Consider the following 13,346-nt stretch of genomic DNA (forward strand, 5'->3'; position numbering starts at 1 on the left):
TATAGATATGAACAAGAAATGAATTCCTCACTACTTAACAGTTAGTGGAATTTACGCAACAGATCAACTCTGTTGTAAGACAGTAGGAGGATAGAGCAGAGGTAGCATATTACTGGCAGTATAAACTAACACAGCACAGATGTGACTGTTGATCAGAACTATGAGACACTCCTTATTTTATGTGATTAGCCAGCAGAAACATTGTGTAACTTTCAGAGGAACACCGTGCAGCTACAATGAGCCAGCGTCCTAAACTTTAACTTCCATCCAGCCAATAAAAATACTGACTCAAAAAGTTTGAAAATGTCCTTCATTTACTTAATGATAATCTGAGATGAGTCATCAGGCTCAGAGTCAAAAAGGTGTCTTTTCATCCCACATCCAGCGAAATAGTTGACCCATGCTCTAATTGATTTCTCTGTGAATGAAGTAAGTGTCCACAGGCTCTGCTGCAAACTACAATATATTATCCCTGCTGAGCTCATTGATTAGAATGCTCTTTATCCAGGAGCTCGCTGCCAGTTGGCACGGCTCGCCACAAAAAGGAACAAGAAAGCTGTTTTCGGTGTAGAAAGTAGAAATGGCTTTAACTGCCAATAATAGATTACAGCTTTAGATCAACAAAGATGCTGTCAGTGGGATACTTGATGGACTTCCATACCAAATAGGATTTTTCTGAAGTGGCAGCGGCAGCGGGAGACTCCGGGAGCGGGGTCGAGAAAGGATTTGAAGTGGCAGCACAGATCGCACCAAATCCCTCTCTTGACACACACACACATACACATACACACACACACATCAGCAAAAAATGTTTTAAAGAAAGAACAAAAGTCTTAAATAATATTAGAAGTGAGTTTTATTAATCACAAATAGAGTGGATCTAGAATTAACAAAAACAACCCCCAGCAGGCCATAAATGGACATTCTACTGTATGTGAGTTCAGTTCTTACATGATGATGCACCAGTCGTCAAGAGAATGAAAGATTATTGACACTTCTGGATCGATCCAGGTGAAAGACAACAGTGAGTTAGATCAGTTTAACTTGCCCCCACTCCCCCTCCCCCCTAATACAAAAACACTCTGGAAAGCATCTCTCAGTGAAAATATCATCTCTATCACCAGATTGCTGAAACACTGTGGGGGTTAATGTAGGCCTTCATGTTTTCTGGTTGACACAGTGTTTGAACTCTGGTTTAAATACTGAAGAGCTCATAGAACCCCCCCCCCCCCCACCCCTTTTTAAAACCAGAATCCTGCTTTTGGTACTCATCTTTTTGCCTAATAGTGCCATGTGTCTTTTACCAAAAAAATAATTCCCACTATATTTAGGCACTAATATATTTTCTACATCTACTTCAACGTGTCTAAACCTTCCAAATCTATGAAAAAAAAGAAGAAAGAAGCTATTTACAAAAATTTGCAGATATGTAAAGAAGGGAGGTGGATATTTTAGCAGTGTGACATCATTCCTCTCAAACGCCAGTGCTCGTGGGTAAATGAATGCGAAAAAACACACAAACCCTCAGACAGTATGTCAAGAAATGTAGGGGGTGAAAGAGAGAGAGAACTGGTCTATTTTAAAGGCAGAAGGCACTTAAGAGGAATGAAGTTTGTACAAATGAAGAGAGGGGGAAATGTTTATCTGTGTGATGCATGACTTGTGATTTAAATTCAGTTAGAAATGTTTGGATGCTCCTCTCGGTTCCTGAATGCAACATGTTAACCTGGAGGAAGAAAAAAAATAAAAAAATAAAATAAAGACTTGAGCGGTGTTGACAAAATTCCTATGTGCAAATGCCGGGCAGATCGTCTCTACCATGACTGATGTTCGGTTAACATTTCACCAGACCTGCCGATTAGAAAAACATTCACAACACCTGAACAAGCAGATTCAATCCAGCTGCTTTGGACACACATCAGATGTTATTTCATCTGGAAATCTTCAAAAAAAGATGACAAGAAACAGATAAAAAATGTCAAGCGGCTGTGGAGAAGCTCTCATTTCAGCGTTATGAATGATTGTTACCCTTTTTTTATGTCAGTCTTACAAATGGAAAGAGTTTCATATCAGCCTCAAATAGGAATTCTTTACATTTTTCAACACTTTACATAATCTTGAGAGAGAGAGAGAAAAAAATTCTATAACAAATCTCTATATACAATCAGTACAACTGTTAACCCTCCAGACCCCAGCTGTGTGTAACCGACTGAAGTGTAACATTGTTTTCTGTTTGCGTGGGCTTTGAGAACAATGTGAGCTTCAGTCACACCTAATTTCTGCTTTTTAAAAAAACATTTAGTTACAACTAAATATTAGAAATGTTAGATGGAGTCTACCTGCTAAAACTAAATGTAAACACACTGGACATTGGCAAATGTGTAGAATTGGAAAACTTTCACTGAGTTTGGTACCTTTAGTAATTATTTAAAAATAGGTGACTAAGCAGTTCAAATAACCAATTTAACTGTCACTCAATGACGCAGTCTTTCTATTTAGAATCTCAATAGAAGCTTTTGCACAGTGGAATCTGATAGTACCATATCTAGCTTCTTATCACATATCCTCTAGTTTAGTTTAGGTCTGGAAGGTTAACTTACAAACCCTGTAATATTATTATTATAATATAATAATAGTGTAATACTGAACGTATGTATGTATGACAGCAAAAAACTCTATCCTGGACAGTAAATTCAATATATACAAGATGAACAGCAAGCATAGAAGGACACTTAAAATCAAGAAAACGCACCACTGATTGTGTACAGTGTTTCACAGCATTTGACTGGCACTCTTCAAAGCCTCTTTACTAAGACTATCTACAAACATTAACATGGAAGTCAGTCACGACAGACAGACTGGGTGACGACCCCCAGCGGGAAAAAAAAACAAAAAAATTAAATATGTAAGACCGCTGATCAAGAAGCACGCCTTGATATGCTGACACAAGTCATGTTTGTCTTCCTTTTCCTTCTGATTGCAAAAGGTGTAAATGCTTACAGCTCGATGCAAAGTGGTTAAAGTGTTACATTTTTTTATCCACAACCAAATAAAAAAAAGAAGAAGAAACAAAAAAAAAAAACATATGTTAGTATTTTACAAATATTTAAAAAAGTAAACCTTTATCTATAGGCATTTTAAAATATATTCCATCAAAAATAGTCTGACAAATTTCAACAGTAGAAAAGAAATGTTATACAAATGACAAAAAGGTTTGAAGCAAAAAATGTTGACAGTAGAAACACGTCATGATAGACTGACTCTGGAGGAGGAGAGAGACTCCTCCTTTTTCTACCTGGCAGAACAAAGAAAGGTTTCATTTCCTCCACCTCCACTCCTTCATTTGTTTTGTTTTTTTAAAACCATGCAAGTAACTGTAAAGTAACAACTCCATAATTTAGCAAAAGAATTCGTAGGTGGTGATAAAAGTCGACGAATGTTTGTTTTTTCAGTCCGTAGGCGATGTGAGAGAAGTTTGTACATACTGTAGTCCTGTGTTATCTTTGTCACCTTTGGCAAACTTTGAGTAGCTGGATGTCACTCGTGATGAGAGCTGTGAGCATGAGCTGCGACCGCTCCGTGGTCAGACAGCGTTGGAGTGCAGTCCTGCGTCTCATGTCTCTTACTCGGCACGATGCCCACATCGTCCTCTTCTACCTTTTCAGATCACGAAGGAAGACTTGTGTCGGAAATCGCCCTGCGGAGAGCAGACGGGAGCAACGTTTAACAACTCTTCACTCGTGTAGTTACGTATTCACATAGTTGCTTTTCTTTACTGGAGAATTACAGCTCTACAAAATGAGAATAAGTAACAAGAGTTCTCAGCTATGTCTAGAATGGAAATCTGTGGAATTCTGCAGAATGTTGTTTTTTGCTTGTAATGTGATAATATTTATTTAAGATAAGAAAGATTGTTTGTAATGAGTTAGAGCCCAGACACATTGTTCTGAAATGAAAACAAGTTTTGGCTTACTGAAATTAAAACACATCTCTTCCTGTCTTTGTTCATATTTCTCTATATACTACTATGACTCACATTTGATTGGAGGAACTTTTGTAAATGCCTCTCTTCACTTAAAACTATTTTAAAGAAAAGACTTAATAATGTAGACATACTGATTTGATGACATATGTGGCATATTATAGAGATAAATAAGCAGTTAACACAGGGACACAGGATTAACTGTGGGAAAAAGTAAGTTTCATTTCATTGGGTGTTACAAACAGAATTTTTATTGGTGGAAAATCTGCGGGAAGATGTGTGGAAGTGTGGAAGATCTACAGATGGGATTCCATGTGAGCCTGGTGATGAGCCACAGCAAAGGGCCAGATGTGTTAAACACTGTGTAGATTGCCCACTTCCACTCTCTCTATACTGTTTTATAAATCCGTGGGTGCATGTTCCATTAATACAGCATGTGCCATTAATACGGTTAACCATAAATAGATGTCGACTCGCCCTTCATCAGCTGTTCCAGTATCAATACTTCTGTCTTTAGACCTGTCAATGAACGGCGAGGTTCTACAGCGACCACGCAGCAGTTGTCCTTAGTTAATCTGAGAATTTGTTTGTAGCACTGTTAATGAAACACCCTCATACTTAAAGATACAATTAAAAGAGTAATAACATTAGGAAATGAAAGGATGGCAAGTTAAACTCTGTATTTTGATTGTTTTCCAGTGAACTGTACACTTAGTATCAAAAAGAAGACGGCCATATTTGATCTTCTTGAAGCTAAACATACAATTGCTGTGTCATGGAAATCAATTCATAGACCAAGCAAGCACAGTTGGGTTGAAGGATTACTGCAGTGTCTTATATGGAAAACTTACATATATAGTAAAGGGAATATATAATACTTATAATACTTTATGGTATTTCTGGAGGGGCAAATTTGAACTGTGGCCCTATAGTCTACTGTTATTATTATTTTCATTATGATCATAGACTGATCAGATTATAGAAGATGCAAGCATTTTATATGTATGTATGTAGATGTACAAAATGTATATCCACATGTTTTTGTTTCATTTTTTACAGTTATGCCTTCCATCTTCTCTGTCCCCCCACCATGAGGAACAGTCTGTTGCAAGCCTGCTCAAAAGCAAAACTACCTTCAAGTGCTTAAATGTGATAGTTGATGTGCCATGTTCTGTTTAGTGTTTTTGTGTTATAACTGGAAAAGGAAAAATACATGTCCATAAATCAACAGAAACCTGAGTGAAGTGCACATTGTTGTCATATAGATTGTGTTTCTCACATTATTATCCATCTCCACCTCTTTCTATCACCTGCTCATCATTTTAGAAGACTATATGTATGCTGGTCATTCTTCTTCTATTAATACCACTTTGAAAGATGGCGTATGTGTGTGGTTTATACACATCTGGCCTCTGCTGTCTGGTAGCTGTAGACCAGGTGTGACTCATTAACTCATAATTTACACATTTTGCTCGACTGTTGACCGTATATTATATGCTTCAGACTGATGTGACTCACTCACATCAGACTGTCCTTCACCAATTTAAATGAGCTTTATTCCTATGTACAAACCTCGTCCTCCGTCCTGACGTAGTCCACTCCATCTCCTTTAGCTGGAACTTTGTAACTAAAACACACAAAGCAGGTGAAGGTTTTAGGGATGATGCAGTGGATCAGATTATCATGTTTTAGTTGAGAGGATGTGTTCATGTATCTTACTTGTTCCCCGTCTGTTTCTGGGTGGAGAAGTAACCTCGCTTGTACGCACAGCAGATCCCCACTGTTATACATAAAAGCACTACGACCACCACCAGCACTCCCAGTACGATCCCCACTATGTCGATATCATCTGTGGAGAACAAGCCAAACACTCATACTTAGTTGTTGTGATCTTTTAGAGACAGTGTGATGGAGAATAAGTGTGATGATTGACTGACACACTTACAGACTTCCATCTTCTGAGGTGGACACTCAGCGTATCCTGCGTCATTCTTTGCTCGACAGAAATAATTGCCTGCGTCTTCTTTTCTGACCGCGACGAACCTCTACATTTGGAGACATCACAAACAATTCTGTCAATGCTTACTCTCTTTTTTGTTTTATAAGAAATGTCAACAAATGAGCTAAGTCAGTGTCCAGATGTGACCTTCACTGATATGTGCTTTAATTCTCTGGCATACAGTGAAAAAAGGGAGGTGCATACAGTAAATATCTTTACACAGTAAATGAAAATGAAGTCTATTTATAGAGCTGTCAATCTTAAAGCAACATACCAGAGAAGTCTGTGGTGCTATATTACATTAGCTTTTAATAATGGCATAAAAACAGTGGCTATGCTGCTGCTCTGTGCAATGATCCACATTCAAATCTACTACACTCATACATTTAAGCAGAAATGTTCAAAAAAATACTTGAGAATGAGAGATTATTAGAACATTAAAACTATGAAAACCTGTTGATTAGAATTTATTCTTCTTGTTTTCTTTCTTGTAAAACCACAATTTTATAGGCTTTTTACATTTTATTATTTTTGCAGTTTTACCATATTTATACTCAATCACAAATTTACAGTTTTTCTACATTGTATTATTTGTGCAGTCAGAAATAAAAGAAGAAAAACATATACATGCATACTTTAAAACGATGGGAAAAAAGGAAGGAAACTCACAATAACAAGAATAAATTCATGAATCAGACTATTAAACTGTGCTCTGGGCTGTGTATGTGAAATGACAGACATGTCAAACAAGAAACTGCCTGGGTTTCCTAAAAGTTTCCCAAACATAGTGAAGCAGGAACTCCTGTCTGAATACTGTAACCTAATCTAATCTAAAATACAAATACATTCCAGTAAATTCCACTCTCTCATCTTTTGATGGACGTTATTTTTCCACATGAAAGCAGAGGGGAGTGAACGGTCTAAAAATAAGTCAAAATGAGATAACCCCAGGAGAGAAACACTCCCTAAAACATGTTCAGTTTACAGCTATGACTGTAAACTTGAACAGTTTGTTCTGATGAACTTGTACTAGACTTTTACGTGAAGACAAACAGTGTGCTGCGCTGTAGCGTGTCACATCTTTAGAGGCCGTCCTGAAGGTTGACAGGAGAGCGTTTGAGGCGAGCCACTGAGAGGACCGAGCCGTGCTGGAAAGCAAGTGAGAATTGAGGAATGTGCAAATGAGGACAGCAGATTCCCCTCGTGGCTCATGCCCTCTCGCACCATCAACTGTCTCCCCAAAATATCCGCCCCCACCCCTGGGCGTCAGGCCACCGTCCCCGCTGCCCCGCCCTTGCTACTCATGCGTGTCCTTGTCCAAATACATGTCTGCATATACTCACCAGCGTTCCTGATTCTGAGTTGAGCGTGTAGGAGGAATTGAAGAACTTGAGGCTGCTCTTTGGGTCTTCAGGGATCTCCTCTCTGTTCTTGAACCACTGGTACTGAGACTTGGGGAAGCCCTCGTCCTCCACGCAGCTCAGCTCAGCCGACTTCCCAAAAGGCACTGATTTGGGGACGCTGCATTTTGGCACCACTGGCTTTACTGCAGTGACACAAAACATATGAACACATTCATGATGCTGACTCTTCACAGGGAGCTTGAACACTTCAGATGTGATGTTCTGTTTGCAACAACACTGACACTGTTTCATGATGCTGCTGGGCCTATGATTGACCACGATGCTTTAAAAAACAATGTCACCCTGACCGCTTATGGTTCACCGGACTGTCAGCATTGACAGGACCGGGCGGGTACATGATTTTTGGGCCGTGCCAAAAAACGCCACCAAAACACGCGGCGCTTGCTTTCTTTAGCACTGCAATTCAGAGCAGATGCAGTTTCAGAGGTTTCCTCTTATAGCCTAGAACACGCCTTTGCAGCTGGGCAGGTCTGGTCACAACACATCCTCGCATGTATGCCAAAGGGTTGGTGCGACCTACAACACGGTGTCATCTTACTGCATCCAGAGTGTGAATCACTGAGCAAGGTCTCTCTTTTAAGGCCACAATAATAGCTTGTTTTTTAATCCCGCGTATCATATTGTCATTAATCGTTCTCGTATCTCTCACTCACATGTTTTCTCAGCCTAAAGCACACTCGCACAGATGAATCAATGATGCAGGCAGTTCAGTACCTCTTACAACAAGGTCAATTGTAATCTCATCAAAGGTCTTCTGGTCATTAGCGGCTGTGACCTCACAGCGGTATTTGGCTGTATCTGATCTTGTGGCGTTGGTTATGACTAGTGTGGCCGGTTCCCTGATCATCGCTCTGTTCTCCAAGTCACCTGTTGGAGGGAAAACATCAATCATCATTTATTTATTCATGTGTAGACTTAGACACACTTTGAATCTGTGGCTTCTACACTTTACCTGAGACCTTCTGGTTAAAGTACACATAACTCGGCCCCCCGTTTTTTATCTTCTTCCATTCGATTCTGGGATTGTTTGTGGAGATGGATTCGATCAAACATGATAACTCAATTTCTGCAAGATAGAGAAATAGGACAGGAAGTGAATTCAACACAGATGTGGAAACTACATGTCTTGTTCTTGCTTTATTTTTTTCTTGTGTGATGGTGTTTGCTGATTGGCTCTTACTGTCAAACTCGTCGGTCCACGGTGAGTTGTTGTTTGTTTTCAGCACCACCGCCAGCACGTTGAAGTAGCCTGTAAAACACCACAGAGAGGAGGACCATGCAACATGAGACTCTGCGTGCCATGAATTTTCATGATGCGCTGATGAACTCTATACACTATATGCACAATACTGGCTGACGTCCACTGATGTGCTGCGCTTGCTTTGACCCGTTCCTTAGTGATGTTTGTATCTCTGCTCACTCCTCTAACATTTACCCAAACTTCATTCAAGTCAAGTAAAAATGTCAACCTTACATCAACACTACATTTTAACATGTCGATGCTCTTTGGCTTTCTACTGTTACTGTCCATCTTCCATTTTTAGTTGTGTTGGTTAAACAATTGTGTGTGTGTGTGTGTGTGTGTGTGTGTTGAGGGTGGGGGAGCTGTTTCTATGCACAGTGGATAATTGCGCAGGGAGGCATGTGCCCTTTTCAGGGCAAGCTCACCATGCCAGTAGTTCAACTGCCTGCCGAGCCCTTTCCTCCCTCTCTCTCTCTCCTCTGTCTCGCTTTCCCTCACTCCCTCTCCCCTCTCCTCTTTCCCATCTCTCTCTCTCTCTCTCTCTCTCTCTCTCTTTCTCTCTCTATCTCTCTCTGAGCCTGATGCTGTTGCCCATGTGGGACTAATGGTGCAAAAGCACCCTGGAAAGATCTGTGTTGTGCGGTGGAGGGATAGGGCCTTGGGAGAGAGAGAGAGGGGGGGGCACTGCTGAATCATCCTGACAGCCATTAGTCCACGAACACATCTACGCAAAGTCACTTCCACATGACTGTTAAGACAGAACACGCTGGTGAACACTTCCACAGACATAAAATGATGGTGTGGCTCTTGGATGCAGGGTCGCTGGCACTGAAAATCTATTGAAGGCCTAATCTCCATTTGTGTAACTCCACTACTGCTGCCAACTCTGGACTGAGTCTTAAAAATGGACTTGTAGTTAATTATGATAAGATTTATGAGCTCCTGTCTTGAGGTTTTTTTTAAACTGAATGTAGACATCAGCAAGAATCTGCATCCACATTTATCTGCAATACAGCATACAGACCTCTAAAGTCATGCTACATCTCACTTACCCGTTATATTTTCACATATTTTCACTAATCCAACTGTGGAGCATATTCTCATGGCCTGAGCACCTGACGTCATGCTTCACAGAGCAGTATGGAGGTGAGGCCTGCTGCTAATTAGCGGTGGAAGTGTTATTGGGCCCCTCAGTTAAAGAAAATTGCTCAAACGGGGATAACCTGACCTCCACCAACTGTCATCTGGATCCACAGCAGTGTCTAAGGGTCACCTGCTAAAGCAGACAGGGTAAGCTGATTAGCCTGCAGTCTTTTCTGGAGATCATGACAAGACGGCAGCTTGTTTTGAGCCACTGCTTACAGTAATATAACGGTGTGTGAGGGTCAAAAGTAGGTCACAACCTTTAACAATAAGAGATCTATCCTCAGGAAGCTCATTAGAAAGAAGACTTTGTATCAGCTATAACACATTGTTTTCAAAAACTCATTCTACATGGGATTCTTCAGGTTAAACAGTAAATAGGAATATTTTCAATTAGAAATCTGGGACTGAAGCAGCCTTTTACACTAACATGTGGAATTCTTCTGTGAGCAGCTGAGGGGGTCTGTAGCTGACCCTGACCTCCCAGAGGAGGGGCAACACACTTTCTTCCTGCAAGCTAAATAATACAATATTAAGTACTGCATGACGTGTGAAGCTATTTGTGGGGAAATATAGTCTCTAGGGATGCACCAATGTATCACTCAAATATCCTATCTGCCCATATTCCTCCTTGGTGACTAACATCGGCCTATCAGTGAAAAGAAATAAATAAAACGGTATCAGTATATATATCTGTTATCGGCCAAATTCTTATTTTAAAAATTGGTATCAGCCCAGAATTTCACAATCGGTGCAGCTCTTATAGGGCTGGGCGATATAGATAAAATCAATTATTACAATATGTTTTACCAAATACCTAAATATCAATATCACAACAATACTGTAGGGATGGCTATTGGTGCTTTCACAACATATTTACATAATGAGATTTTTGACAAATAATCATCAATAATTTAGATATAATGACAAAGTGGGGGAAAACCAATAAACCAACCAAATAGAACAGCTGGAACAGTCTGGCAAGTACAGAAAATGGCAATACTTTACTCTAATGCAGCCTTTAAAAGCAAGAAAAGACACTTGATGATATCTAGTCTCATAGCACAATATCTATATAATATCAATATATTGGCAGCCCTAATCTCTATAATAGTTTCACTGTTGTTTGATTGTTCTGATTGCTGATGTTTATTCTGATAAATATTTTTAAATATATCCTGTGTGATACAAGCCAGATAATAAAGCTCAGTCCCATATGGATACAACTAAAACATGACTATTTTCTATATTTTACAAGTCATTTTTAAAGGAGTAGGGATAATTTCACAACTGAGACAGTAAAAAACCTTCAATACACTTATTTAGCTACTTCACAGTGTTACATGCACACACACACACACACACACACACACACACATACACACACACACACACACACACACACACACAGTTCTGTCAGAATCAAAAGCTCAGTAGAGAGAAGAGAGAGAAGTAAAGTTTGTGAGCTGTGTGCAGCAGTATAAATGTAAGCTGTCTTTTAATGCACGCTGACTGAAGGCTAATCTTTTCTTTCCACTAAAAGGCAGCAACATGACAGAATCCATGTTTACAGTGAGGTGAAGATACCTGCTATTCAACAACCTCAATTCATCTGTTTTCAGCGTTTGTGACAAAAGCTTAGTGTATGTGAGGCATGTCGCTGCTTACTTCTGCCTTCAGTTTCAACAGAACCTCATGTGCTGTGTAACTTTATACCATATCTAAAGTAGGCCAAGTATGCATAGAGTTCAAAATATATCAGAATACGCCGGGTTGAAAAAGAATCCAAAGTTGACGATAAATTATTCCTCATGATTGGTTGAGTGCTGCAGCTTTCCATTAAATGAACGCTTTAGTTTCTTTTCTTTTTTTTCTGTGTCTGTGTCTGAAAGAGCTGTAGGAGTTTTATTACCCCTGTCCCTGTCCTCCTCCTCCTCCTCCTCCTCATCCTTCGTTCTGGAGGGTATTAGTGCAGATTAGGTGCCTAAGTGAGCTTGACGTAGTGATAAAAAGCTTGAGAGGTCTAGCATGGAAACAGCTGTCCAGGAAAAAAAAAAAAAAAAAAAAAACCCACATGAAACCAGAACTGTAAAGGACTGAAGGCTGCCTACATCATAACTAACATAATAATAGGCTGCTGATGACTGACATCTAAAGTCATGTCCGTTTATTGTTTATTCCAGGGGAAAAATGGAAAAAAACCTTTAAAATGTGAACTGGAGAGTCAATATTTAAGCAGAGATACAAGACACAGTGTAACTTAACCACCATCTATCCATCTATCCATCTATCCATCTATCCATCTATCCATCTATCCATCTATCCATCTAAAAACACAATTACTACTTACTCTTAAAGCACACAGCCCACATATTGTGCAATTAAAGCAAAGACAAATGAAGCTTCAGGAGACATTTAATGATGCGTTCACAATCTTACTTAAGCTTCAAGTCGTGTGTTTGTTACTAAAAATGTCCTCACCTTTATGCTGTGTTGATCATTTTAATGTACACATTTATGATCGGGTTAAAAGAAGCATAAAATGTCATTATAATGGCGTTAACTGAGCCTACACACTGTGACACAAGGTCTTAGAACATGTGTGTATGTGTTTTAACCAACACTGCCATGACTCTGTATATATCTGTACTGTCTTCTTTCTGGATTGTGATTTAGTTTTCATTCTTCTATCATGTTTTATGTTTACTTTATTGATAAGGACCAGCAGATGTGTCTTCTAATTAAACTTATCCTTTCAATGATTTGCAGTATTTCATGTCAAATCATGACAAACAGATGTTAGTCATATATTCTCTGTTGACTTATTTCAAACTGTTAACCTCTACTTCAAACACACAAACAGTGGATTTAGATGACACCCCCCCCCCCCCCCCCCCCAAAGCACTCCTCTCCTAAACCATCTCTACATCGTTATCCAACTGGGCAACGAGAACAAACAGCTGGAGCGTCGTGGCCGGTAAAGTATCTGAGGCTTGATGGAAGTGTGGGGAAATGCTGACTGCGTGTTATGAGAGCGGACTTTCCCCATCTCTCCTCCAGTCTGTCTGACACATCCTTCCCTCCGCTCATCCTGTCTGCGTTCTTGTCTCCTTGAATAGCCTCTGAGGTCTCGCCCCTTCTCCATCCACACGCTCAATAATATAACTGTTTTTCATGACGGTTCTTACTCTGACACACTAGGACTAAAATGTTGCGTGACCAGATGTGTGAGGAAGATGATTCGCTTTTTTTTTTTTTTTTTTTAACTGTACAGGTGCTCAGTGGCCTACATATGGAGGGATTTTCCTCTCTCTTTCTGTTTTTTCCCCTTCTTCACTCAGTTGGACACAGCTGTGTGAGATGTGGCAATCTGCAAATCTGTATCAAAGTTTTTTTATTTTTTTAATCTTCCTTGACGGTTGCTGGGTATTCTCTGTAATCTTACAGTAATGCCCTCCTAAACTCCCTCCTCCTCCTCCTCCTCCTCCTCCTCTTCCTTAGGTTTAACATTACTGAATAACACAATAAGCAGAGAGGAGCTGGTTATTTCTTGAT

At 39.7% G+C, this 13,346-nt stretch overlaps 1 protein-coding gene across 1 annotated transcript in view; it reads right to left on the minus strand.

Moving 5' to 3' along the window:
- Positions 1-3,320: 3,320 nt before the first annotated feature.
- jam3b (junctional adhesion molecule 3b) overlaps positions 3,321-13,346 on the minus strand; it is a 33,400-nt gene continuing 23,374 nt past the window's right edge. The window contains exons 2-9 of the mRNA XM_053331841.1: positions 8,586-8,654; positions 8,358-8,471; positions 8,120-8,272; positions 7,325-7,527; positions 5,928-6,027; positions 5,702-5,831; positions 5,555-5,609; positions 3,321-3,697 (exon numbers count right to left, since the gene is read on the minus strand). Coding sequence (XP_053187816.1) covers positions 3,662-3,697; positions 5,555-5,609; positions 5,702-5,831; positions 5,928-6,027; positions 7,325-7,527; positions 8,120-8,272; positions 8,358-8,471; positions 8,586-8,654 — 860 coding nt within the window. The 3' untranslated portion in view covers positions 3,321-3,661. The remainder of the gene's footprint in view (positions 3,698-5,554; positions 5,610-5,701; positions 5,832-5,927; positions 6,028-7,324; positions 7,528-8,119; positions 8,273-8,357; positions 8,472-8,585; positions 8,655-13,346) is intronic.

The sequence above is a fragment of the Scomber japonicus genome, chromosome 13 (genome assembly GCF_027409825.1).
Source record: "Scomber japonicus isolate fScoJap1 chromosome 13, fScoJap1.pri, whole genome shotgun sequence".
Classification (NCBI taxonomy): domain Eukaryota; kingdom Metazoa; phylum Chordata; class Actinopteri; order Scombriformes; family Scombridae; genus Scomber; species Scomber japonicus.